General features: G+C 47.2%; 1 protein-coding gene across 3 annotated transcripts in view; it reads left to right on the top strand.

Moving 5' to 3' along the window:
* Positions 1 to 27,332, top strand: part of NGEF (neuronal guanine nucleotide exchange factor) — a 133,078-nt gene that overhangs the window by 78,211 nt on the left and 27,535 nt on the right. For 2 of the 3 annotated variants that reach the window (NM_001131496.1, XM_063712417.1), the window contains 2 exon segments: positions 7,763 to 7,905; positions 14,432 to 14,730. In NM_001131496.1, coding sequence (NP_001124968.1) covers positions 7,763 to 7,905; positions 14,432 to 14,730 — 442 coding nt within the window. 3 annotated transcript variants of the gene reach the window in all.

The following is a 27,332-nucleotide window of genomic DNA, read 5'->3' as shown; positions in this document are numbered from 1 at the left end:
AATCTTGGCGTACTTCAACCTTCACCTCCTGGGCTCAAGTGATCCTCTCTCCTTAGCCTCCTGAGTAGCTGGAACTACAGGCACATGCTACCATGCCTGGCTAATTTTGTCGTTTTTTCTTTTTTAGAAACGAGGTTTCACCATGTTGCCCAGGCTGGTCTTGAACTCCTGGGCTCAAGCGACCTACCTACCTTGGCCTCCCCAAGTTCTGGGATTACAGGTGTGAGCCACCACACCCGGCCCATTCTCAGATATTTATAGAACACCTACTACGTGCTAGTCAGGTATAAATATTTGAAATATTTATCAATACTTTATTTTGTGAATGATTCAGAACAAAACGTCAGTTAAAAGGAGATTTTAATAACAGCCTGCCTAATAAGCACTAAACGCAATGGAAAATGGAACACGTAGAATTTAGCTGAAGGTTACATGCCTTAGAACTCAGTGACTTTCTAAACTGATTTTATAATTACAAAGATATTTTTAGCTTATTTTTTACTGGAAGCCTTTATGCTCATCTTAATATACGTAATTTCACTTTAATATTTTCTTTAAAAAAAAAAAAAGAATCTTCCTCTTTGGTGCAGCAGAGCATAAAAGGAATAGCTTCCATTTAGTGTTACATCAAATTCAGGGACGGTGAAGCCACGCAAACCAGGCGGTCCTATATTTGCCCATAGAATGTTTTTCTTTTTTTCTTTCTTTTCTTTTTTTTTTTTTTTTTTTTTTTTTAGATGGAGTCTTGCTCTGTCACCCAAGCTGGAGTGCAGTGGCGCAATCTTGGCTCACTGCAACCTCTGCCTCCTGGGTTCAAGCGATTCTCCTGCCTCAGTCCCCCAAGTAGCTGTGACTACAGGTGCGTGCCACCACGCCCAGCTAATTTTTGTATTTTTACTAGAGACAGGGTTTCACCATATTGGCCAGGATGGTCTCAATCTCCTGACCTTGTGATCCACCTGCCTCGGCCTCCCAAAGTGCTGGGATTACAGGTGTGAGCCACTGTGCCCCGCCTCATAAAGTGTTTATCTCTGGCTCCTGATGAAAGATGAGTGAGGCAGCAGGGTGCCCATCCTGAGGAGCCCATGGCTTCCTGGAAGGATGCCCTCATAACAGAACATCACAGTACCAGGCAGCAACTGCAGGCTAGACAGCAGAAGGGGCCTGGTGGGGACACCCAATGTGCCTAGACCTGGAAAGGCGAGGGCGTCACTAGGAGAGCATAGTCCTAGGGGAGGGAACAGCACTTGAAAAAGCCCAGAACCTGGAAAAGTGTGGAGAGGCCAAAGCCTCAGAGAGCTGGGGAGGCCAGTGCCCATCACCAAGCTCACAAATGCATGGGACAGCTGGTGAGGGACCTGTCGCAGCACAAGGGGCTGGGCTTCACCCTTGGAGGGATGGGATTCCAACTAAAATGTTTGAGCAAGGTGGGGACAAAATCAGACCCTTATTGCCAGAGAGGGGCAGAGAGAAGGATGGCTTGGGGAGAGGAGGGACTTGCAATAGTCCAGTTACCAGGGAAGGGGACCGCTTGTGGGATCCAGGGAGCTTGGTAAGCCATTGGCACACTAGGTGACAGGAAGTACAGAAGCGGAGGCCAGCGCCCAAGTTCTACTTGGCTCCTGGTTTGCCGCTGGGGAGGGGAGCTGGGGGAGACGGTGGGTGCACTGTCAGTTATGCTGAATTTTAGTTGTTTAGGGGCTGCTGTGGACTAAATGTTTAATCTCCCCTGCAAAATTCCATCACAAGGTGATCATATTGGAAGGTAGGGCCTTTGAGAAGTTGGGTTTAGAGGGCAGAGTCCTCATGAATGGGTTTAGTGCCATTTATTTATTTATTTATTTATTTATTTATTTTTGAGATGGAGTTTCACTCTTGTTCCCCAGGCTGGAGTGCAATGGCACAACCTCAGGCTGGAGTGCAATGAACCACAACTTCTGCCTCCTGGGTTCAAGCGATTCTCCTGCCTCGGCCTCCCAAGTAGCTGGGATTACAGGCACCTGCCACCATGCTCAGCTAATTTTTTTTTTTGTATTTTTAGTAGAGACAGGGTTTCACCATGTTGGCCAGGCTGGTCTCGAACTCCTGACCTCAGGTGATCCACCCACCTCAGCCTTCCAAAGTGCTGGGATTAAAGGTGTGAGCCACCGCACTCGGCCCTTAGTGTCCTTTAAAAGAGACCTCAGAGAGCTCTCAAGCCGTCTTTCTAACACATGAGGATACAAGGAGTCAGCCGTCCGCAGCCAGGAAGCGAGCCCTTCACAGAACCAGCCCAGGCTGGCACCATGATCTCAGACTTCCAGCCTCCAGACTGGGAGAAATAAATTTCTGTTGTTTATAGGCCCCCAGACTATAGCACTTTGCCTGAACTAAGACAGAAATTGATACTAAGAAGTGAAGGTGCCGCTAAAAATGTGGTAGTGGCTTTGGTAATGAGTAGAGGCTAGAAGAGTTTTGAGGCACATGCTAGAAAAAAAGCCTAGATCGCCATGGATGGAATTTGAAAGGGGATTCTGGACTAGGCCTGGTGACTCATGCCTGTAATCCCAGCACTTTGGGAGGCTGAGGCGGGTGGATCACGAGGTCAGGAGTTCGAGACCAGCCCGGCCAACATGGTGAAACCCCGTCTCTACTAAAAATACAAAAAGTTTAGCCAGGCATGATGGTGGGCACCTTTAATCCCAGCTACTTGGGAGGCTGAGACAGGAGAATCACTTGAACCCAGGAGGTGGAGCTTGCAGTGAACCAAAATCGTGCCACTGCACTCCAGCATGGGCAATAGAGCAAGATTCTGTCTCAAAAAAAAAAAAGAAAGGTGATTCCGGAGAGAACTCATAAAGAATAGGGGGGAGCTGTAGAGAACACTTGTATCTTCTTAGCCAATACTAAGTCATCACGAACAGAATGTTGGTAGAAGTATGGATTTTACCATACCAGTTACCATTCTAATGAGGCCTTGGAAAGCAATGAGGAGCATGTCATTGGACACTGGAGAAAGGGCCGTCCTTGTCATAAAGTGGCAAAGAACTGGGCTGAATTGTGCTTTGTGGAAGGTAGAAATTGGATATTTAGCTGAGTGGATTTCTGGGCAAAGTGTTGAAGGAGTGGCAGCCAGATGATTTCTGAATAGCCTCTTGAGTCATTCTCCCCTTGTCTGGAAGAATCACATGTGTTTTCAGCCAAATGGTTCTATGTCCAGTCCTGCAGGGTCTAAGAAGTCCAACAATCTTCCTTCCTTCATTTTGTCCCACTTTCTCAGTTTCCTCAGGCCCAGCTGGCACTGTTTCTGCTGGTAGAATCTCACCTCTATTCTTGGCTTTTGTTGGGACGGTTAAGTCTGTATTTCACACCCACACTCATCTCCTTATCAAATGGTCTGTCCATCACACCCTTGGTGTTCTCTTCTGAGTGTTTTCTCATAGCTTGTAATATGGAAAGGCTGAGGATTCTTTCAAATCTTTGAATTCTGCTTACTTTTTGCTTAACAGCTCCATCTTCAAATTACTCTTCTCTTCTCAAATTTTACTATGTTTGTTAGGAAGAACCAAGCCACTCCTTAGACACTTTGCCCAGAAATCCACTCAACTAAATATCCAATTTCTACCTTCCAAAAAACACAATAACTTCACACCTCTGACGGAGAAGCGTGGTATGAGCCACCAAATAATGGAGAGGCACAGAGTAGACAGTGCCCCACCCAGCTGTGGGGGTGACAGTGCCACACCAGTGGGCACTGCAGGCAGAGCATCAAGGCACAGAGCATTATTCTCCAGCTTTGGAGAATCTTCCTCATGGAATTTGCCTTGCTAGGCTTTAAACTTAGTTGGGACCTGTCACCTCTTTCCTGTTCTCTTCCTTCCTTCCTCTTTCTCTTTTTCTATTTCTCCCTTTTGGAATGGGATTTTTTATCCTCTGCCTGTCTCACCATTGTATTTTGGAAACACAGAATTTTTCTAGTTTCACATGTTCACAGCTGGAAAGGAATTTTTGCGTCCAGATAAATCACACCTTGGGTGTCACCCACATCTGATTGAGATGATATTTAGATAAGACTTTGGACTTCAGACTTTAGAGTTGATGCTGGAACAAGTTAAAACTTTTGAGTTGTTAAGATGGAATGAATGCATTTTACATGCAAGAAGCACATGACTTTTGGGGGACCAGGGGTGGAATATTATGGACTGAATGTCTGTGTCTCCCCCTCCCCCAACATTCACATGTTGAAATCCTAACTCCCAGGGTGATGGGTATTAGATGGTGGGGCCTTTGAGAGGTGACCAGGCCATGAGGGTGGAGCCCTCAGGAAAGGGATTAGTACCCTATCAAAGAGACCACAGAGAGGCCAGGTGTGGTGGCTCACACCTGTAATCCCAGCACTTTGGGAGGCCAAGGCTGGCGGATCACAAGGTCTGGAGATTAAGACCAGCCTGGCCGATATGGTGAAACCCTGTCTCTGTGATATGGTGAAACCCCGTCTCTACTAAAAATACAAAAATTAGCCAGGCGTGGTGGCGGTCGCCTGTAGTCCCAGCTGCTCAGGAGCCTGAGGCAGGAGAATCGCTTGAACCCGGGAGGCGGAAGTTGCAGTGAGCTGAGATCGTGCCATTGCACTCCAGCCTGGGCAACAGAGCTAGACTCCATTTCAAAAAAAAAAAGAGAGAGAGAGAGAGCCCAGAGTCCTCTCTCCCTCTCTTTGCGTCATGTGGGGCTACCATGAGAAGTGAGCAGTCGGTGACACAGAGGAGGGCCTTACCAGCAACAGACCATGGTGTCACTCTGAGCTCAGCCTTCCAGCCTCTGGAACTATGAGAAATGTGTCTGTTGTTTACACTGGGTTCTGTTGACACCCTGTATTACTCCGCTCTCACGCAGCTGATAAAGACATACCTGAGACTGGGTAATTTATAAAGAAAAAGAGATTTAATGGACTCATAATTCCACATGGCCTCACAATCATGGCAGAAGGCAAAAGGCACATCTTACATGGCAGCAGGCAAGAGAGAGAATGAGAACCAAGCAAAAGGGGTTTCCCCTTTATAAAACCGTCAGATCTTGTGAGACTTATTCACTACCAGGAGAACAGTATGGGGGAAACCACCCCCATGATTCAGTTACCTCCCACCGGGTCCCTCCCACAACACGTGGGAATTATAGCAGCTACAATTCAAGATGAGATTTAGGTGGGGACACAGCCGAACCACATCACACCCAGTCTGTGGTATTTTGTTATAGCAGCCAGGACAGCCTAAGATGTGGGATGGCCAGATGGAGATGGCCAGTGAGCAGAGGAACACACCAAGGGCAGGAGGTGGCTGCCTGGAGATACCTGGGTCCATGGGAGTGAGTCAAGGAAGGGCGGTGCTTGGCTTGGGAAAAGACCAGATGGTTGTCTCGAATATTCTCAGGCCGTAAGGGCATGAAGAGATCAGACCTGCCCGTTCTGGCCTCAAAGGGGGAACCAGGGCTAAGTGGCAGCTTTAGGGACTGGCTTTGAGTCTACCTGAACACCCTTTTCTAGAGTCAAAGCTAGGAAAGTCAGACCACGTGGGAAGGAGAGCTCCCTTCCAGGCAAAAAGCTTAATGCTTCTCAGCTTCCTCCCCAACTCTCCCTTGATCACACCTGCCTTATTCAAGACTGGTTAAGGATCCATTAAAGCCAAACAATTAAGGAGTAACTGCACCGCTGCCACCAGGAATGTTTGCATCCCCCCCAACGAAGAATTTGCTAATTTAAACAAATGCCGGGTGGGTGGAGCGTGTGGGGGACTATGCTCCGCACTCCACCCCTGCCCCTGGGGTATCCTCAGGGCCGTAAAAAGGACAGGCCCGGCTGCAGGCGCAGGCCGCGGTCACCCACGGGCCCACCCAGGTGAGCCGGCTGGCCTCCGGAAAAGGACACCGGGCAGCGTGCCAGGGGTCTTCGCGGGAGGGGGGGACACCTTGCTAGATATCCTCGCCACACCTGAGCAGACAGCATGATCCCTGAGCAGAGGGCGGCTTGGCTCGGCCCGCAGGCACCTCCAGGCCTCGCTCTTCCAACTGTCCTTTCTCCTCTTTCTGATCCGCGAGCGGACTGACCCAGCTAACGCGAAGGCGCAGAGTCCAGGAGTCGATGTCACCGGGCAGGGCAACCCGGGAGAGGTTTCGGGCACTTGGTTTCTCCTCCTCTCGTGCCCCCAAACCCATCCCGGACCCGCCAGGGTCGTGCGTAGCTGAGCGTGGCTCGTCCTGCGACCAGACTCGCCCGGAAAAGACCTCCGCGCTGGCCCCCTCCCCACCGCGAGGCTCAGGAACGGGCTTGCAAGGAGCCCCTGAGACCCCAGTCTCCGCCTGGAGCAGAAACAAGACGGAGACCCCCTCCAGCGGGGACACATTCTCCGAGGCCGGGCTCAGAGCTTCAGAGCGGGTCGCCGAGCTTCGACCCTGCGGGAGACCGCAGGGGGTGCCCGGCGTGGGCAAGGCAGAGGTCTGCGTGCACTGGGGAGCCGAGGGTGGCCTCGCCCGCCCCTTCCAGGCTTCCCCCGTCGTGAGGAGTGGGCGGGCAGGCAAAGGCGCAGCTCCTGGGCCCCCGCAGCTGTGCCCCTCTCCGGGTCGGGGCACGGCGGCGCGGGGGAGGAAGGCGCGAGCCCGCGGCAGGCCCCAGCCCGCAGTCGGCGCTCGCGGGGCCCGGGTCGCGCCCAGCCCGGGCGCCCCCGCCCCGCCGCCACCCGGCCTCGCCCCCGCCGCGCGCGCCCCTCCCGCCTCCCCCGTTGCCGTGGCAACCCCGGGAGCCTCCAGGCGCGCGCCCGCCCGCGGGAGTGCTCGGCAGCGGTGGCGGCTGCGGCTGCAGCTCCGGTCGAGCCGCGCGCGCTGCGACCCAGCTCCGCAGCCCGCTAGTCGCCCCCGACCCAGCCCCGGGCCCCGGCGTGGCCCCCGACCCGGCCCCCGCACCCGCCCCGCCGCCGACCCTATGGAGCTGCTGGCCGCTGCCTTCAGCGCCGCCTGCGCCGTGGACCACGACAGTTCCACCTCGGAAAGCGACGCGCGCGACTCGGCGGCGGGACACCTGCCCGGCAGGTGAGGACGGGCGCCCGTCCCGGCCCCGGCGCGCCGCCCCCGCGTGCTTCTTTCCCAGCTTGCGCCCGGGGCCCCGGGCACCCCCTGAGCGGCCTATCCCCACTCCTCCGCCGCGGGCCCCCGCCGCCCCCACTCCCGCCCCCGGGCTCCGTCGGGCCGGCACCCCATCGGGTGGGTGGTGAGCCCCGGCCCGGGCCCCTGGGACCCCAGTCCCTGCCAGGAGTCTCCTCCAGCGCCCTGTTCCCGGGCGCCCTGGTGGTGCGCGTCCCGCTCGGCATCCCCTTTCCGCGCCGTGTGGCCTAGGGACGGGAGGATCGGAGTCCGAAAGGGGCCAGTGGCCGAGTGACGGAGAGGGGAGCCGAGTGGCTTCCTGGCCGCGGGACCCGTCGGGCTGTCAGAGCGGCGCCGGAGAGTGGGCACGGTGCGCCAAGTTTCCACCGCCTGCCCGGGAGCTCCAAAACCATGGAGGTTTGGGCGGGCTGGTGTGGAAATGAATCACCCGGTCGCGCCCTGGTGCGGTGACAAAAAGGGCCTTTGGGTCCCGCCCGGCCGGGAGGGGCGGCGGTGGCTGCGGCCGCTGCCCCTGGACGGTCCCGGGTAAGGTCCGGCTGGCCAGCAGCCGCCTGTGCGCAAGCCCCTTGCGAGCCAGCCGAGGTGAATCCTTGCTTAAAAATAACCAGCCCCTGTCCTCCTCCCTCTCTGGCAGTGAGTCGTCCTCCACCCCGGGAAATGGGGCCACGCCCGAGGAGTGGCCGGCCCTGGCCGACAGCCCCACCACGCTCACCGAGGCCCTGCGGATGATCCACCCCATTCCCGCCGACTCCTGGAGAAACCTCATTGAACAAATAGGTGGGTGTCTCCGCGGTAACCGGGTTTTATTTGGGAAACGCGGGTCCCTGGAGGACTCTGGGGGTCCTCCTGCTCATGGGATGCCGTTGTGTTTCATACGAAGGAACGCGTCAGACATGGGTAAGGAAAGCTTTTGACATGTTTGGCTCTAAATGGTTCCGCAGGCAAAACTGCTGCATTTGAATAACGCTGCACAAGTGGGCTTTAGCAAACATTTCTGTCCTGCTCTCTGCGGAGAGGTCTATTTGCCCAGCTCTTGTCTGGTGGGAGGGCGCTCTGACCCCTTATCACTTCTGCCAGAAAGAAGGGATGAAGCAGCGCTGCTGAGCTGTGCAGCGGGGAGGACTCCACTGTCCCCCATCAGGGAAGACCTGGAAGCCAAACCGGCTGCTGGGAGCAGAGTTGGGCTAGAGGGGGAGGTGTGTGAAGGGGGGTTCTGGGAAAAGCCTGGTGCGATTCAAGAAGAGGAGGCGGTGGCCAGCTTTGCACAGGGAAAGGAAAGGCGAAGTAGGGAGGAAGCAAGAGCCCCAGAGGCCCTTGGCTTAGGAAGGGAAGCCTCTCCAGGAATATGGCCTGGAAGGGAAGCCGAGGCTCAGCCTGTGTGGTCCAACTGCTACACAGCTGCACCTGAAGCGCTGTGAATAGGGAAATGGATTCAAATAGTGACCCAAGAACTTCAGTACTTGCATTAAAAAAAAAATCGCTAGTGACATCAAGCTAGTTCTCATGTCACGAGAGGCACCCGTGAGTGAATAATATAGGTCCCCTTACTCTGAAAATGGTTCCAGAAGTCTTTTCGTTCTTCATTGTTGTCAGAGCAGCCGACAGTCTATCTGTTAAATAAAAATTCTAGGTTTGGAAAATTTCTTCCCTAAATATATAATTATTGTCCTCCAGTCCCAAATGCTTGGACAGACACGACGTGTCTCCAGTGGGGAAGTGGAGCTTCCATCGCCACCGGAGACCCCGTGCTTGGGAGACCTTTCCCGGGCAGCCCACTCTTCCCTGGCAGGGATCTTTCTAAACTGAGCCCGGAGAGGAGCTGAGCCCTTGCGAAGCTGAGGGGGTGGAGCGCACACTGCATGCTGTTAAGCCGCGCTGACTCCAGGAATTTTGTTCCCAGTGGGCCCCCTCCACGTGTCAGGCTGGGTGGCGGTGGCGGTGGCGGTGGTGGTGGTGGTGGTGGTGGTGGCGGCTTTTCTCTTTGTTTGCTGGGGGAATGGAGAGGGGCTGATCTGAAACTGATGCCGATTAGAAAATCCTTATTTTAAAACAAAGGCCCCTGACGACCCCTTTCTCCCATCTCTGCCACGCTGCCACATCTGACTTAGCATACGCTGGAGACTTTGACCTCCACCCTCTTGAAAGGGCTCCTCTTTGGCTAAGATCAGTGTCACGACCAGGAAAGACATTCAGGTTGGGGAGGAGATCGTGCCTCCCTTCTGCACCGTGGGTGTGTGGAGCTGTCTTTCTTGGAGACGGCTGAACCTGCTGGGCCGGTGGCAGAAGTCCGAAGCTGGCTGGCAGGGTCCCGAGCTCTAGTGCCTGGTCGTTTGGGGCATCACTGTGCTCATCTGGGAAGCAGCAGGGCATCTGATGTTCTGAGTCTTTCCTCCTGCTTCCCCCTTCAGGTGTCTGCTGGTGTCCTGGTGAATGTCTTTTCCTGGCTCCTGGGCCCGACCCATAGTATCTCAATAGAGTGTTGACTGACAGCCCAGGGCTGTCCCCGCCCTCTTCTCACCTGTCATAGACTTGAGGTCTGTGCTAAGCAGATCCCTGCAACAGCCTAGCTGCCTTCAGCTCTGTGAGTTCAGCAATTCTTTGCCTAGTGTGAGGAAAGGATGGCAGCTTCCTAAGATGATTAAGGGGGAAGGAAAGCAGGATGAAGGCTCCAAGTGGAGCCTTCCAGTTCCACTTGGAGGTAATTCCAAGTGCAAGCCTTTACAGGTAAAGTTTATTTCCATTTAAAGTTGTGCCGACTAAATGTACAATATGTAAAATAGGAAAGCATGATCTATTGACAGTACGTTGACTACAGAAATTTAATATCTTAATATAGTTCGTCAGGTAAAGAAAACTTATTCATTTTGTAATCTGAATTTAAGGCAAATAAAAATGAAAGGTTATGAGAAATGGTTACACACTGTACCAGGTAACTGTGTAACACAGTAACTCCAGAAACATTGGTGTCTAAATTTGTATTCTAAATACCCCAGAAAAAAGTATGAAGTTTTAAGAAGACTCTAAGGTTACTTGTATTGATAGTCTTTGGCTGCAGGTAACAGAGTATCTAACAAAAAGTGATCTTAAACAACAAAAGTGTCCCATCTCAGTTAATGAGTCCAAAAGCAGGAAGTTCCAGAGTTGGTTCATTCAGCCAAACAGTCACCTGGCTTCTTTGCCTCCTCCAGGTGGGCCTTGTGTTACAAGATGGCTGCCATAGCTCCAGGCATCACATCCTCAGGGAGCCATGTGTGAAACCGGAAGGGCAGTTTGTCTTCAAGTGTCTGTTAGGGAGGGACAGCTTTTTGACAAGTCTTTGGAAGACGTGCCCTTACTCTCCTTGGCCAGTATCTTAATCTGTTCCAGTTGCTATAACAAGATACCATATACTGGATGGCTTATAAACAACAGAAGTTTATTTCTCACAGTTCTGGAGGTTGGGAAGTCCAAGATCACGGTGCCAACAGATTCAGTGTCTGCTGAGGGCTGGCTCTCTCTGCTTCAAAGATGGTGCCTTTTTTGGTGCATCCTCACAGGACGGAAGGGGCCAGGCAGCTCCCTTCCACGGCTTTTTAAAAATTTATTTATTTATTTATTTATTTATTTATTTATTTATTTATTTATTTATTTTGGGGACGGAGCCTCACTCTGTCACCCAGACTGGAGTGCAGTGGCGCAATCTCGGCTCACTGCAGCCTCCCCGTCCCAGGTTCAAGCGATTCTCCTACCTCAGTTTCCTGAGTAGCTGGGATTACAGGCGCCTGCCAACACACCCAGCTAATTTTTGTAATTTTAATAGAGATGGAGTTTCACCGTGTTGGCCAGGCTGGTCTCAAACTCCTGACCTCAGGTGATCCACCCACCTTAGCCTCCCAAAGTGCTGGGATTACAGGCATGAGCCACTGTGCCCGGCCCTTTCCACCTCTTTTATAAGGGAAGGCATGAATCCCTCTCACGGAGGCAGTGCCCTCATGTCTTAGTCACTTTCCAAAGGCTCCACCTCTTAAAACTCTCACATTGGGTATTAGGTTCCAACATATGAATCTGGGGGGACACCAGCACTCACACCACTGCAGCCAGGCTATGCCTCGTGCCCGTGTCTAACCCACTACTAGCAAGGGGCAAGGAACTATCATGGTAGGTTTTTGCTTTTTCGCCCAAGCTGGTGTGAAGTGGCACAATCTTGGCTCATTGCAACCTCCACCCCCTGGGTTCAAGTGATTCTCCTGCCTCATCCTCCCGAGTAGCTGGGATTACAGGCACCTGCTACCACACCTGGCTAATTTTGTATTTTTAGTAGAGACAGGATTTCCCCATGTTGCCCAGGCTGGTCTCGAACTCCTGACCTCAAGTGATCTGCCCGCCTCGGCCTCCCAAAGTGTTGGGATTACAGGCGTGAGCCACTGCACCGGGCCTTATGGTAGGTTTTGATCAGTCAACCTTCACTCACTTCTCTGAGCGTAGAATGGGTCAGCACTCAAACAGAAGCCCTCCCCTGCCAACCAGGGAGAGGGGCATGAGGGGGTGCAGGAGAGGCAGTCAATAGCGTCTGCCATGGGGTGACTTCAAAACTATTATTTTCAACCCAGCTACCCACAATGCTGATATTTTTGTCTCTTTTCAGCATATGTATCACAGTGAGATGTTCAAGATAGTATTCACCCGTGATTTGCTGACTATAGCACACATAAGACATATTTTTGAGCCTTCGAAAATACGCCAAGTGAGACACTTTTGTGAAGCTTGGAAACTGCTTTTTTGTTTGTTTATTTGTTTCTTTGTTTTTTGTTTTTTGTTTTTTTTTCTGAGATGGAGTTTCGCTGTTTCGCCCAGGCTAGTGTGAAGTGGCGCGATCTCAGCTCACTACAACCTCCGCCCCCCAGGTTCAAGCTATTCTCCTGCCTCAGCCTCCCGAGTAGCTGGGATTATAGGCGCCCGCCACCACACCCGGCTAATTTTTGTATTTTTAGCAGAGACGGAGTTTGGCCATGTTGGCCAGGCTGGTCTCAAACTCCTGACCGCAAGTGATCCGCCTGCCTCAGCCTCCCAAAGTGCTAGGATTACAGGCACGAACCACCACACCCAGCCTTGGAAACCGCATTTTTAAAAGGTGTTCAACAAGTAGTTGAGTACCTATTATGTAGGAGACACTGCGTTATGCATTGAAAAGTGAATCCAAGTCAACCTGTGAAACTTGGTTTCTTTAAACCTCTGTAACCGCAGTGCAGTGTCAGAATCACAGGATGGTGATAGTTTGACGTCGCAACAGTCAGCCTACCTTATGCTCATTATTGAACTGATGTAGGTGGTGACGTCGGACCTGTCTTTATAGATCTTCAGTCAGGGTTGCATTTAGCTTAGAGTTGGATTTTCTTTTTTATTCCTTTGTCGAATCAGCTCCATGTTGTATCCGGCTGGATTGCATCGTTGGAAAAGCACGGGCTCTTAGCTTGCTGAAGTGGATGCTCTGGTTACCTTGGCAGAAAGGCTTTGTAATTTGGAGTTACAGAGCATGGAAACCAAGTCATTTAATCCATAGGGCGGCCTTACTAGGTTCCTGTTCATGAATATAATTTCTCCAGCCTCATTCAGGATTTTGAAGGTGGTCTGTTTTTCTTTTCTTCCTTTTTCTACAGTTTAGATATGTTTAACAATTAGATAAAGTAGGAATAATAGCTAACAGTTGTACTGCGTTGTAAGAGCAAGTGCTTGTCAAGTGGTATATTTATCCATATTGCAACTTTCTGGGACTCATCTGTCTCATAGTTAGACATATCAAGGGGCCTCGGCCACTATCCCAAGTGCCAGACCAGGACATCCTGCTGCTCACGAGGCCTCCACCTGGGGCCTGGGTACATCTCGATCCTCCCCACCCCAACGCCACCCTCAGCCGGACCCTCATCTCCTCCAGTGGGGCCTCTAGTCTCTGCTGCCCCACTGGTCACCTGAATGTTATTCATGGCCCGGGGCCTGTCCTCTATCTTGTAACTGTCCCCGAATCAGGCACTTGGCTTCATCCCCTTCCCAGTCCTTCAGTGCAAGCCTCCGTCCTGGCTCTCCCAGGGAGCTGCTGCAGCCCGTTTCCCCCAGTCCATGCTTCTAAAATGCAGACAGGACCAGGCACAGGGGTTCATGTCTGTAATCCCAGCACTGTGGGAGGCTGAAGGGAGAGGTATTCAAGACCAGGATTGAGGCTTGAGGCCAGGAATTCAAGACCAGCCTGGGTAACATAGCAAGTCCTCATCCCTACAAAAAAAAAAAAAGAGAAAAAAACTAGCCGGCCATGGTGACACACACCTGTAGTCCTAGCTACTCAGGAGGCGAGGCAGGAGAATCACTGGAGCCCAGGAGATGGAGGCTGCAGTGAGCTATGATTGCACCACTGCCCTCCAGCCTGGGTGACAGAGTGAGGCCCAATCTCAAGATAAATTTTAAAACAATAAAATGTAGAACAGAGTGTGTTTGCTCTGTCTAGCCCCTGCCCTCGGGCTAGACTCCTGCCTCTGTGGCACCATAGATAAGACCTTGGGGTCTGACCCCTTTCCTCCCAGCCTGCAGCAGGCAGGATTACCCCTCAACGTCCCGCCCAGCCACGGCAACCCCCCAACCCCGACATGGCTGCCTGTGCAGAGAGGAAGTCCCTGTGTCCCAAGGCCAGGACATCAGAAATGGGGTTATCCCTTTGGAGGTGCTACATTTGCACTGATTCAGCTGCGCCCCCAAATCGCCTAAGAGACTGGAAAACATTCATTCCAAGTACAGTTGGTCAGTGAAGTCTGCAACCGTGAAAGCAAAAAGGGAATGTTTCCCTTTTTAACTCATAAGATTGATGAAATGCTGATTTTTCCTTCAAAATGAGAATTTACAGCTACTCCCACTGCACGAATGAATATTCCTGAGTTTGAATATTGAAACGTTTAGGGCTATGGAAATTACCCTGCTGGGATAATGAGACACAGTTGGGACATCCCCATCAACTTGGTGGTGGATGCCTCAGGTTCTAGGTTCTTGTTTGCCAAGTGTGTATGGGGAAAGCATATACTGGATTTTGAGTCCATTCGGGCATTTCTTTATATTTTGGGGAAAAACATAAGCATGCTGGTCTTTCCCAAGAAATGAAGACGACGGCAGTGTATCCCGTGGCCTGGAGCCTGCCGCTGAGACGGGTGCAGGGCTGGCTTGTGCTGTGTATTCCTGGACACAGCATCGACCTTGATAAGAACATGAAGCCTTGACTTAGGGATTTGGAATGATTGTCATCTGAGATCTTTTCCTTTTCTTTTTTACAACTCTTTGATTTCAGGGCTCCTGTATCAGGAATACCGAGATAAATCGACTCTCCAAGAAATCGAAACCAGGAGGCAACAGGATGCAGAAATAGAAGACAATACCAATGGGTCCCCGGCCAGTGAGGACACCCCGGAGGAGGAAGAGGAAGAAGAGGAGGAGGAGCCGGCCAGCCCACCAGAGAGGAAGGCTCTGCCCCAGATCTGCCTGCTCAGTAACCCCCACTCAAGGTTCAACCTCTGGCAGGACCTTCCCGAGATCCGGAGCAGCGGGGTGCTTGAGATCCTACAGCCCGAGGAGATTAAGCTGCAGGAGGTAACAGGCGCCAAGGGGCGGGGGCTCCCCCACAGCACACCCAGGTGGCCCTCACTGCTGGGGGTGAGGCTTCCTCTAGGGGGTGAGGTGCCCTGACTGGTTCACCAGAGGAATCGCTGGCAGGGGTGTCCATCTAGAACGTGCAGAAAAATAAACATGGTTTCACAGGCAGCAAGAGACACCCAACTACCTTCTAAGACAGCTCACCCCCAACATTGAGCATCTGAAACATTGCTGTCTGATGAGATAGTAGGATCGCAGTTTTTCCACCCTTCGTTATCATCATTGCGTATTTCCGTCACGCGTGAATGCCACGGCACTAGGCAATGCTGAGCTCACTGTGACTATGCCATAGCTCCAGTTATCTGTGGTTGACGGAGGTCTGCCATATCTCTTTGCATTCACGATCTTATCCCACCACTTTCTTTTGGGGCTCTCTGAACTTTGGATGAATGGGGTCTCTGAAGGAAGTCCCTCAGCTTGCCCACCTGCCCCTGAAATGCTGCAGAAATCTGGGATTCGTGTCTCTGGCCACTTCATTTGATAGTTCGGGTGGACTTTAGTGACTGTCAATTAGGCTGAGGCAAAATCGCTGAGCTGCTTGATGGTTTGTTGCTAGCAGGGAGAAATAATCAGTTAAAACCAGTAACAAATGAATAAGAAATAAGTGTTTGTTTTAGTGGAACAAAGATTGAGTATTAAGGGAAAATTTGTGGTATAAAGAAGCAAGCGTATGGTCAGGAGTAAACAGGAAGAATGGTGGAGAGAAATTGTGAATAGCAAGTTTGTGTTAATTGTGAAATTTAAAAAGTAGGTACAGAAGGGAAAAAAAAAGAAGAGATTTGGTTTTTATAAGTTCCACCCAGTTCCATCATCTGTGTCCTCTTCCGCTCCGTCTCACCCCCACCGCACTCACCTGCATTCCTCGCGCTTGTCCAAGCCCGTCCTTGTACTTGTTTCTTGCGGCAGCTGTGGCTGCAAAAGTCCTGCCTTTCCCTACCCGCCGTTACTCCTGTGCTAGATTCTACAGAAACATTTGCTCTTGTTTATTTAAAACATGAAACAGTAGCCTATATACACTATTAACGACCCAAACTGTGACTTGTTCCTGACCAGCATCATGTACCTGAGAGTTGGGTTTTACGATGAATGGAGTTGCTACTAGGGAAGGCTTCATAAAAGTGGACTTTTGAAGGGCCACCTAGGCTTCACCTGGGTGTTGTGCCCAGTAGAGTATGGAAAATGTTTAGACTTTGACATCCTTCCTAACTTGTGAGCAGTGATTTGTAAATGGCTGCATCGATTTATTTTTTAATAAAATTTCTAATGTAAAACTTAGAAATAAGACTGGGTGCGGTGGCTCACGCCTGTAATCCCAGCACTTTGGGAGGCTGAGGCTAGTGGATCACGAGGTCAGGAGTTCGAGACCAGCCTGGCCAAGATGGTGAAACCCAGTCTCTACTAAAAATACAAAAGTTAGCTGGGCACTGTGGCAGGCGCCTGTAATCCCAGCTACTCGGGAGGCTGAGGTAGGAGAATCGCTTGAACTCGGGAGGTTGCAGTGAGCCAAGAGCGCGCCACTGCACTCTAGCCTGGGTGACAGAGCAAGACTCCGTCTCAAAAAAAAAAAAAAAAAAAACTTAGAAATAAATCCTACTAGAACTTAAACACATGTCAGAAACCTTTTACAACATAAGCAAAGCTAAAAGCAGAGAAAGGGCCCTTGTCATAAATGGAGAGCAAACAGTGAAGCATGAAAAACAAACAGCACCAAATTAGTGGCAAATTTAACAGCAAACAAATCCGTTACAATACATGCAAACGGCTTACACTCCTCCATTAAAAGACAGAAATTCTTCAATTGAGGCTCGGTGTGGTGGCTCACACCTGTAATCCCAGCACTTTGGGAGGCCGGGGTGGGCAGATCACCTGAGGTCAGGAGTTCAAGACCACCCTGGCCAACATGGCAAAACCACATCTCTACAAAAATGCAAAAATTAGCCAGGTGAGCCAGGCACAGTGGCTCATGCCTGTAATCTCAGCACTTTGGGAGGCCGAGGTGGGTGGATCACTTAAGGTCAGGAGTTCGAGACCGGCCTGGCGAATGTGGTGAAACCCCGTATTTACTAAAAAATACAAAAATTAGCTGGGCGTGGTGGTGCCCGCCTATAGTCCCAGCTACTCTACTCAGGAGGCTGAGGCAGGAGAATCCCTTGAACCCGGGAGGCAGAGGTTGCAGTGAGCCAAGATCGCGCAACTGCACCCCAGCCTGGGCCACAGAGTGAGGCTCTGTCTCAAAATAAATAAATAAATAAGTAAAATAAGTAATTAATTAGCCAGGTGTAGTGTCAGGTGCCTGTAGTCCCAGCTACTCAGGAGGCTGAGGCAGGAGAATCATTTGAACCCAGGAGGTGGAGGTTGCAGTGCGCCGAGATGGTGCCACTGCCCTCCAGCCTGGGTGACAGAGCAAGACTCTGTCTCAAAAAATAAAAATAAAAACAGAAATTATCCAATTGATTAGAAATCTAAACCCATTATATTATCAGACAGAGTAGAATTCAGGGCAAGAAAAATTACCCAAGTGAACAGAGTCATCTTGTTTTGTCGTCTTATTCATCTACTGAAAATACAAAAAATTAGCCAGGCGTGGTGGCGGGTCCCTGTAATCCCAGCTACTCGGGAGGCTGAGACAGAAGAATCGCTTGAACCCGGGAGGCGGAGGTTACAGTGAGCCAAGATCGCACCATTGTACTCCAGCCTGGGCGACAGTGCAAGACTCCATCTCAGGAAAAAAAAAAAAAAAAAAGAAAAGTTTTACAATTAAATACGTAACTCCTCTATGCACGTTCATTGTTTAAAAAAATATAAACAATGCAAATATGTCCAGCCCATTTCTTGGATCATAGGTTTTCACTGGAGGACCAGCTTTATCTACTTTATCTCTCCTGATTAGACACAGCCATAATACACCATCTAATTTTGGAGTTTAGACACCTATGCAGACTAAGGGCAAAATCCTTATAGATTTTTACAGTGTTTTCCACTTCTTTTAGTTTCAGCACATTCAGTAGCAGCTTGGTTTTGGTGATGGTTTTTAGCAACTTGCCTTCCCTGGACTTTGGAGAGCTTTCAGCTCAGTTTTCATAAAAACAACTCCCTTTCCACTGAGAATTCATTGGCTTTTATCATTAAATGATACAACTGCATCACAGGTACCACTGGCTTGAATAAGTTCAAGGAGGAATGCAAGTGACAGTGGGCGCATCCTTACCAGATGGGGAGAGAGGCGGGCAGGTAACCTCTACCCTGAGCGCCTGGTGGATCCTTGCACAGCCTGGTGGGTAGCAGAGAGTATGGGGTGTTCAGCCAGTGGGTTGAGTGGAGGTTGCTCAGGAGAGTTTGTGTGTGCGAACATCTCTGTGCGCGTCTGAGACCGGCTGTAGCCTGGAAGTGGAAATGCTGGTCCCGAATGAAGTGCATTTTAAATGGTGATGGACTCTGCCCAATTGCCATTCAAAAAGGCAGTACAAGTGTCACATTGCTACCAGCAGTGCAAGAGCGGCCATTTGCACGCACCCTCCCTAGCCCTACTGTCAAACTTCTAACTTGTTGGGTGAAACACTGTATCTTGTCTTACCCTGCCCGTCCTTGATGACTTGTAAATTTGAGCATCTTTTCACATGTTTATTGCCTGTTTCCATTTCTTTATCTATCAATGCCTGTTCTTATCTTTTCCCCCTTTTCTACTGGGTTCTTTACATTTATCTTCTTGATTTGTAGCAGCTTTTTATATCTTCTGGATATTAATTCTTTTTTTTAAGATTTTCAAATGTTTTCTCCTGCACGATAATATATAGGGACGCAATTTATGCACACAGTCACTGGTGCCCAACTGCCTAGGTTTCTCAGCTCCGCTACTTCTTAGCTGTGTGACCTTAGGCAAATTACTTAACTTCTCTGTGCCTTATCTGTAAGATGGGAATCCTACTACCTACCTCTCAGGCTTCTGCAGATTGAATAAATAACACAGATAAGGAGCTGAAGACAGTGCGTGGCAAAAAGCTGACATTATCAAGGGCTTATGTGCCCTCGCACTTGGTCCACGGCATCTTCTTTTTGGATAAAAATCCTTTTTCCATTTTGATAGCAAATCTGTCAGTACTTTTATTTATTTAAACCTAATCTTCGGATGTTGTATCTTATGATTGGAAAGGCTGTTCCCAAGAGGTACACTTTACAGTGAAAAGGTAATAGCTGGGAACTGTTATGAACTGGACAAAAAAATAGAGCAGAAGGCAGGGCACAGCGGCTCTTGCCTATAATCCTAGCACTTTGGGAGGCCAAGGCAGGTAGATCACCTGATGTCGGGAGTTCGAGACCAGCCTGGTCAACATGGTGAAACCCCGTCTCTACTAAAAATACAAAAATTAGCTGGGCGTGGTGGTGCGTGCCTGTAGTCCCAGCTACTTGGGAGGCTGAGGCAGGAGAATCGCTTGAACCTGGAGGGCAGAGGTTGCAGTGAGCCAAGATCGCGACACTGCACTCCAGCCTGGCAATAGAGTGAGACTCCACCTCAGAAAAAATAAATAAATAAATAGAGCAGAATCTGTCAGAAACAAGAGGAGACGTTGCCATGCTCACTCCACTATCCTATAGGAGTGGGACAGAGCAGGGAGATGGGGAATCAGAAAAAAATAATTAGGTTGGTTGAAAAGATTTGTACTGAACTTTATACTCTCTAGAGCTGCCCTGCCTGCTCTGGCAGCCAGTAGCCACACGTGGCTGCTGAACACACCATGTAATGAATCCAATTAAGATGCAGTGTGTGTGTAAAAAGCACACCAAATTCCAAAGAATAGAAATAATTGAAAGAGATAAATACAAAATTAAATGAACTTCTGAGATGCCAGCTTGAGACATTAGGGGAAAACACACATTAGGGGAAAACACTCCTAAGGAGAACAGAGAGGACAGAGATCCAAGAAGGTACTATGCAAAAGTCTTGATAAGATGAATGATTAGAAAAAACAGATGAATGATTTTCTAGGAAAATATAAGCTACTACCAATGGAATCAAAAGTAAAAATTTTAAATACACAAAAATATACCAGTAACCCCAAAAAATCACCTACAGGAAAGATGTTGCACCCAGAGGACTCATGTTCAAATCCGAGGAGAGCCAGGAGAGTCCGGTGTTACTTAGGCTGGCCTGCAGCAGAGCTGTCCGGTAGAATTCCCTGCCTTGATGAAAATGTTCTTTTTTTGGAGACGGAGTCTTGCTCTGTTGCCCAGGCTGGAGAGCAGTGGCACAATCTCGGCTTGCTACAGCCTCTGCCTCCCAGGCTCAAGCGATTCTTCGGCCTCAGCCTCCCGAGTAGCTGGGATTACAGGCGTGCACCACCACGCCCGGGTAATTTTTGTATTTTTAGTAGAGACGGGGGTTTCACCATGTTGGTCAGGCTGGTCTTGAACTCCTGACCTCGTGATCCACCCACCTCAGCCTCCCAAAGTGCTGGGATTACAGGCATGAGCCACTGCGCCTGGCCAGAAATGTTCTTTTGTATTTTATTATTATATTTTTTGAGACAGTCTCACTCTGTCACCCAGGCTGGAGTGCAGTGGCACAATCTTGGTTCGCTGTAACCTCAGCCTCCTGGGTTCAAGCGATTCTCGTGCCTCAGCCTCCCCAAGTGGCTGAGACTACAGGTGCACACCACTACACAAGGCTAATTTTTCTGTTTTTGGTAGAGATAGGGTTTCACCATGTTGGCCAGGCTGGTCTCAAGCTCCTGAGTTCAAGTGATCTGCCTGCCTCAGCCTCCCAAAGTGCTGAGACAGGTGTGAGGCACCGTGCCTGGCAATGATGGAATGTTCTACATCATGTCTCCAATAGTCACTAGCTCCGTGTGGCTACCGAGCATTTGAAACTGGTCAGTGGAACTAAGGAACTGAATGTTTAATTCCACCTGGTTTAAACAAACATCAGTTTAGCCACTGTTGCTACTGTGTTGATCAGCGTAAGTCTAGAGCAGAGATCGTCAAACTTTCTGTTAAAGGGCCAGATAATAAATGTGTTAGGCTTTGTAGACCATGCTGTCTGTCAGAACTACCCAGGTCTGTCATTGTGGTGTGACAGCAGCTATAGACACTATGTAAAGGAATGAGTGTGGCTGTGTTCCAGTAAAACTTTATTTACAAATACAAGTGGCCAGCCCATGGGCTGTAGTTTGCTGACCCCTGGTCTAAAGCATGGAAAAGAGAGAAATACACAAATTATTTGAACATAGTATAATATTGATAACCAAATCTGAAAATTAGAGTACAAACACATACAAAATTGTTTTATTTTATTTTACTTTTATTTTTTGAGACGGAGTCTCACTCTGTTGCCCAGGCTGGAGTGCAGTGGCAGGATCTTGGCTCACTACAACCTCTGCCTCCCGGGTTCAAGTGATTCTCCTGCCTCAGCCTCCTGAGTAACTGGGATTACAGGCACGTGCCACCACGCCCAGCTAATTTTTTGTGTTTTTAGTAGAGACAGGGTTTCACTGTGTTAGCCAGGATGATCTCAATCTCCTGACCTCGTGATTACCCACCTCAGGCCTCCCAAAGTGCTGGGATTACAGGCGTGAGTCACCGCGCCCGGCTACAAAATTATTTTAATCCACAATAATAATAGAAGAGTCTATATGTATATATAGTCAATATACAGTGAAGGACACTGTTCTCTCAGTAATCAATAGAACTTGGAGACATAAAATCAGTAAGGTTATAGAAGAATCGGCCACCATCAACCCAATGGAACTAATAAACATTCCTAGAACACTCTACCCAACAGTAGCAGAATACACATTGTTTTCAAGTGCAAATAGAGGTGTCACCAAGGTAAAGCATAACTCTACTTAACACATTGAAAAGAATTGAAGTCATAGAAAGTATGTTCTCTGACCCTAATGGAATTACACTAGAAATCAGTATAACAGAAAAATCTCCAAACACTTGGAAATTAACACACTTCTCAATAATCCCTGGGTCAAGGAGGAAGTGCAAGGAGAGTTATAAATATTTTGAAGTGACTGAAAATGAATCCGCAGCATACCAAAGTTGGTGGGATGCAGCAAAAGCAGTGTTTCGAAGGAGATTTATAGCATTATGTTCATTTAAGAAAGCAGATAGCTTTCAAAACAATAGCCTAAGCTTTCATATTAAGAAATTGGGCGGGGGAAAGGGCAAAACCAAAGCAAGTGGAAGGAAAGAAATAATACATGTGAGAGCAAGAATCAACAACATGGGAAATTTTTTAAAATATAGAGAAAATCAGTGAAACCAAAATTGAATTCTTTGAAAAGATTAATAAAATTAATAAATCTCTATCAAGATTGACAAAAAAAGAGAAGATATAAATGACCAATATCAGAAACAAAAAAGGAGACATGATGAATCCTAGAGACATTTAAAGGGTAATAACGAAATATTATGAACAATTCTACACACATAAATTTGACAACTTAAATGAAATAGACCAATGCCCCAAACTGAAAGCTACCAAAACTCACCCCAAATGAAATAAATAACCTGAGTAGTCTTGTGACTGTTAAAGAAATTAATTTCTTAGGTAAAATATTTCAAAATATGCCATCTGTAGGCCCGTAAGTTTACAATGGTGAATTGTACCAACCATTTAAAGTAGAAAATAGTATCAATTTTCCCCATTCTTTTCCAAAATATAGAAGAAGGAATGCTTCCCAACTTTTTATAAGGCCAGCATCACCTGATAGAAAAATCAGACAAAGACAATATAAGAATAGTAAACTACAGACCAATATTCCTCATGAATGTATATTTTTAAATTCTCAGTAAGAAATATTAGCAATTCAAATCCAGCAATGTATAAAAAGAGCAATATGGCATGACTGAGTGGAGTTCATCCTGGGAATGCAAGGTTAGTTAAATATTTGAAAATCAATCAGTGTAACCCACCATATTAACAGTCTAAACAAGAAAAAAAAACTGCATGGTTACTACAACAATTGATGCAGAAAAAGCATTTGACAAAATTCAGTATTCAGTCATCATTAAAATTTTCAGCAAAGGAGGAATACAAGGGAAACTCCTGGACCTGATAAGGCACATCTACCAAAAACCTACAGCAAACATCATACTTAATGGTGAAGGACTGAATGCTTTTCCCCTAAGATTAGGAACAAGGGAAGGCTGTCTGTTCCTTCACTGCTCCCATTCCTATTCAACATCATTATGAAAATCCTAGCCAGTGCAATAAGGCAAGAAAAAGAAATAAAAGATATATAGATTAGAAAGGAATAAGCAAAACTGCCCCATTCACAGATGACATGTTTACTTGAAAAATCCCAAAGAATCTACCAAAAAAACCTCTTAGAACTAACAGTGATTTTTAGCAAGGTTGCTGGATACAAGGCCAACACACAAATATCAGTCATATCACTATATTCTAGCAACGAACAATTAGAAACAAATTGAAATTATCATACCATTTACAATAGCTGCCCTGAAAATGAAATAGTTAGGTATAAATCTAACAAAACATGGACAGGATCTCTGTGCTGAAAACCGCAAATCAGTGAGGAGAGACATCAAATAAAATGTAAATAAATCAAGAGACAAACTGTTCATGGATTGAAAGATTCAACATAGTAAAGATGTTAATTCTCTTCCCATATTTATCTATACATTCCATGCGACTCCAATCAAAATCCCAGCATTTTCTGTGGTCGTAGTCAAAATTATCCTAAAATTTATCAGAAAAGGCAAGACAACTAGAATAGCCCTGAACAGTTTTGAAAAATAATAAAGCTGGAGGGGTCATACTATCTGATTTTAAGACAACTAAAATGTTTACAGTAATCAAGGCAGTGGGGTATTCATGAAATTACAGACACATAGATCAGTGGAACAGAAAAGAAAGTTCAGAAATAAACCCACACAAGTATGGTTGATTGATTTTTGGCAAAACAACAAAAGCAAATTAATGGAAAAAGGACAGTCTTTTCAACAAATATTGAACATTGATGCTGGAACCACTGGATATATATATGCAAAAACATTAACCTCAACCTAAACCTCATGCCTCATACAAAAATTAACTCAAAATGGATCATGGATCTAAATGTAAAATGAAAAACTTTAAAACTTTTAGAGGAAAACATAGAAGAAAACCTTCATTACCTGAGGTTAGGCAAAGAGTTCTCAGATACAACACCAAAACCAATCATGCATAAACAAAAAAATTGATCAATTGGTCTTGATCAGAGTTAAAAACTTTTGTTCTGCAAAAGACACTGTTAAGAGAATGAAAAGAGAAGCCACAGATGGGGAGGAAATATTTGCAAATTACTTAACTGATAAAGGACTTGCATCCGGAATACACAAAAGAACTCAAAACTCAACAGTAAAAAAACAACAATCCAATTTAAAAATGGGCAAAAGACTTAAAATCTATCTACTTCACCAAATCAAGAAGGCAAGACAGTAATACACACTTGCTTAAAAAAGCTTTAAAATCATGGCAGTCCCAGGTGCTGGTGTGCACACACAGCATGCATTGCTAAAACTCTCCTACATGGCTGGTGAGGTCACAAAATGGTGCAGCCACTCTGAGAGTTGCTGGTTTCTTACCAAATTAAATGTGCACTTATCATACTACCCAACAGCCCCACCCCTGTAGCAGTGTCTCATCAGTGGCACTGTTGACTTTGGGGCTGGATAATTCTTTGTTGCAGGGTCTGTCTTGTGTATCACAGGATGTCTAGCACAGGGGACCCTAACCCCCACCCCCATTACCCCACCCCACCCCCCCCTCGCCATACAGCAGGAGGCGAGTGGCGGGTGAGCAACCAAAGCTTAATCTATATTTACAGTTGTATTTCTCATAGGAGCGAGAACCCTACTGTGAACTGCACATGTGAGGGATCTAGGTTGTGCACTCCTTATGAGACTCTAATTGCACCTGATGAAAATCTAATACCTGATGATCTGAGGTAGAACAGTTTCATCCACCCCCCTCCCACCCCTGGTCTGTGGAAGAATTGTCTTTCACAAAACCAGTCCCTGATGCTAAAAAAAAAACTGGAGACCATTGGTCTAGCAGCATCGTTGGCCACTACTCACTGGATGCAACCCTCCCCCCAATCATGACAAGCAAAATTGTCTCTAAACCTAGCTGAATGTCTCCTGGAGACCAAAATTGCTCCTGGTTGGGAATCACCAAAGACTGGAAACAAGCCAAAGGTCCTCCTTCAACAGATAGAGAGAAAATAAACCAGTACATCCGTATGGTGGTGTGTACCACGCAATAAAAAGGAAGAAACTACTGATATGCGACAGCATCAACGTTTCTCAAAGGCATCTTGTTGAGTGAAAGAAACAAGAAAGGTTACATACTGTGTGGTTCCATTTCTATGACATTCTGAAAGAGACCACACTAGTGGCGGAAAACAGATCTCATTGGCAAAGAGTGGTTGCCAGGGGTGAAGGATGCAGGGAGCGTGGCAAGATGGGATGGTTGCCCAAGGGTTAGGTGTAGGGGGAGCGTGGGGAGACGGGATGGCTGAGGGGGTTGTGGGGAGTGTTGGAACTGTTGAGCATCCTGATTATATTGTGGGTTACATGAAGCTGCAGATATGTTAGAATTCATAGAACTGCACACCCCCCAAAAGTCCACTTTTCACTGCATGATCATTTTATCTTGATTGAATATCTTCCATTTTATTGTGTTTGACCTAACAAAATATTACCCCCTCCAAAAAAAATTAAAACGCAGATCTGTCTCGCTGTGAATTAAGGTAAAAAAAATTATATAAAACATAAGCAAATCAAATCTGGAGATAGGTTAAATGAATAATATACATTAAGCAAGGATTAATTAATGCATAGATAGTTTAATATTTAGATGTTTGGGGCCAAAATTTCATACTGATAGGCCAGAGGAGAAAAATACATGGATCTTCAAAGAGGATGGAAAAGAAAGGAGTACGCTATTACCATCTAGATAAAACTCAGAGGGATACTTTTTTGAGATTTATAAAGAAAATTTCAAATTTATAGCAAAATCATACATAATAAAAAACTTGGTGGCAATAAAGGCAAGACAGTGCCTGCTAACACGATTCAGTGTTGCCCTGGAAGCTCTATCCAGGGTAATAAGATGAGGAAAGGAGTAGGAGAGAAAGCCGGAAAGAAGGAATGTCTTTATCTACCATTATCTACCAGTTACAGTTTCCTACTTAAAAAACCCGAGGGAATCAAATAAAAGCACTGGACGTGATAAGGCAGTTCCCGGAGGTGGCTGGTTGTAAGATAAACATGCAAAAGTTAGTTGTTTTCATATATGTCAGCAAAACCCAGATTTCAGTCAATTAGAAAGCTCTGTGAATAAGAAAAAACATGAGCACCCCAAAGAAAACTAGGCAAAGCAATTCACATTTTAAAAGTACAGATGGGTCAGATGAGAATACGTCCTGGCAATGAAAAAAAAAAAAAGCAGAAACAAAAGCAAAAGAAGTACAAATGGTGCAGAGTATGGTGGCTCATGCTTATAATCCCAGCACTTTGGGAGGCTGAGGTAGGAGGAGTGGTTTTAGCCCAGGAGTTCAAGACCAGCCTGGGCAACATCGCAAGACCCTATCTCTGCAAAAATAAATAAATAAATAAAATTTTAATACAAATGGCCAATAACTACATGAAAAAAGAAAAAAAAATCAAACTCACTAACAGTCATAAAAGTATAAACTTAAGCAGCATTGAGGTACCATCTTCTGCTTCTCAAAATGACAAGAGACTTTTAAATATATATATTTAAAACCTGGTGTTGAGGGACTCTAAATGAGCACTTTCAAACACAGCCGATAAGAAGAGTATATTTGTATCAAAACCCCAGTAATAATATATTTGTATACTTTCTAGTGCTTCTATTTCTAGAAATTTATCTTGCAAAATAATCAGATATGTGCACAAATATTTATTTATTAGCATGTTCATCCCAGCAAAAAGTTAGGGGAAGAATAGAGAGAAGAAACTTATATGCCCAATGGTAGGGGAATTGTTTAGTAAGATAATATACAGCTGTTTAAAGATGCAAACATTTTATTTATTTTATTTTTTATTTTTTTTGTGACAGAGTCTCACTCTGTCGCCCAGGCTGGAGTGCAGTGGTACGATCTCGGCTCACTGAAGCCTCCACCTCCTGGGTTCGAGCAATTCTCCTGCCTCAGCCTCCCGAGTAGCTGGGATTATAAGCACCCGCCACAACACCTGGCTAATTTTTTGTATTTTTGGTAGAGATGGAATTTCACCATGTTGGCCAGGCTGATGTCGAACTCTTGACCTCAGGTGAGCTCCCTGCCTCGGCCTCCCAAAGTGCGGAGATTACAGGTGTGAGCCACCATGCCCAGCCCAAAGATGCAAACATTTAAAAATGTGTTTTTAAAAAATGAATAATGTGAATGTTCAAGATATATAAAGTTTTTAAAAAAGCAAAATAGAACATTTCATCTATACTGAGAAGGCATATAGAAAATAAAGATTTTTTTCTTACTTTCTTTTATGTATGTTTGCAAATTCCAGTG

The sequence above is a fragment of the Pongo abelii genome, chromosome 11 (assembly GCF_028885655.2).
Source record: "Pongo abelii isolate AG06213 chromosome 11, NHGRI_mPonAbe1-v2.0_pri, whole genome shotgun sequence".
Classification (NCBI taxonomy): Eukaryota; Metazoa; Chordata; class Mammalia; order Primates; family Hominidae; genus Pongo; species Pongo abelii.
Note: the sequence above shows the minus strand (reverse complement) of the source record. Positions and strands in the feature narration are given on the sequence as shown.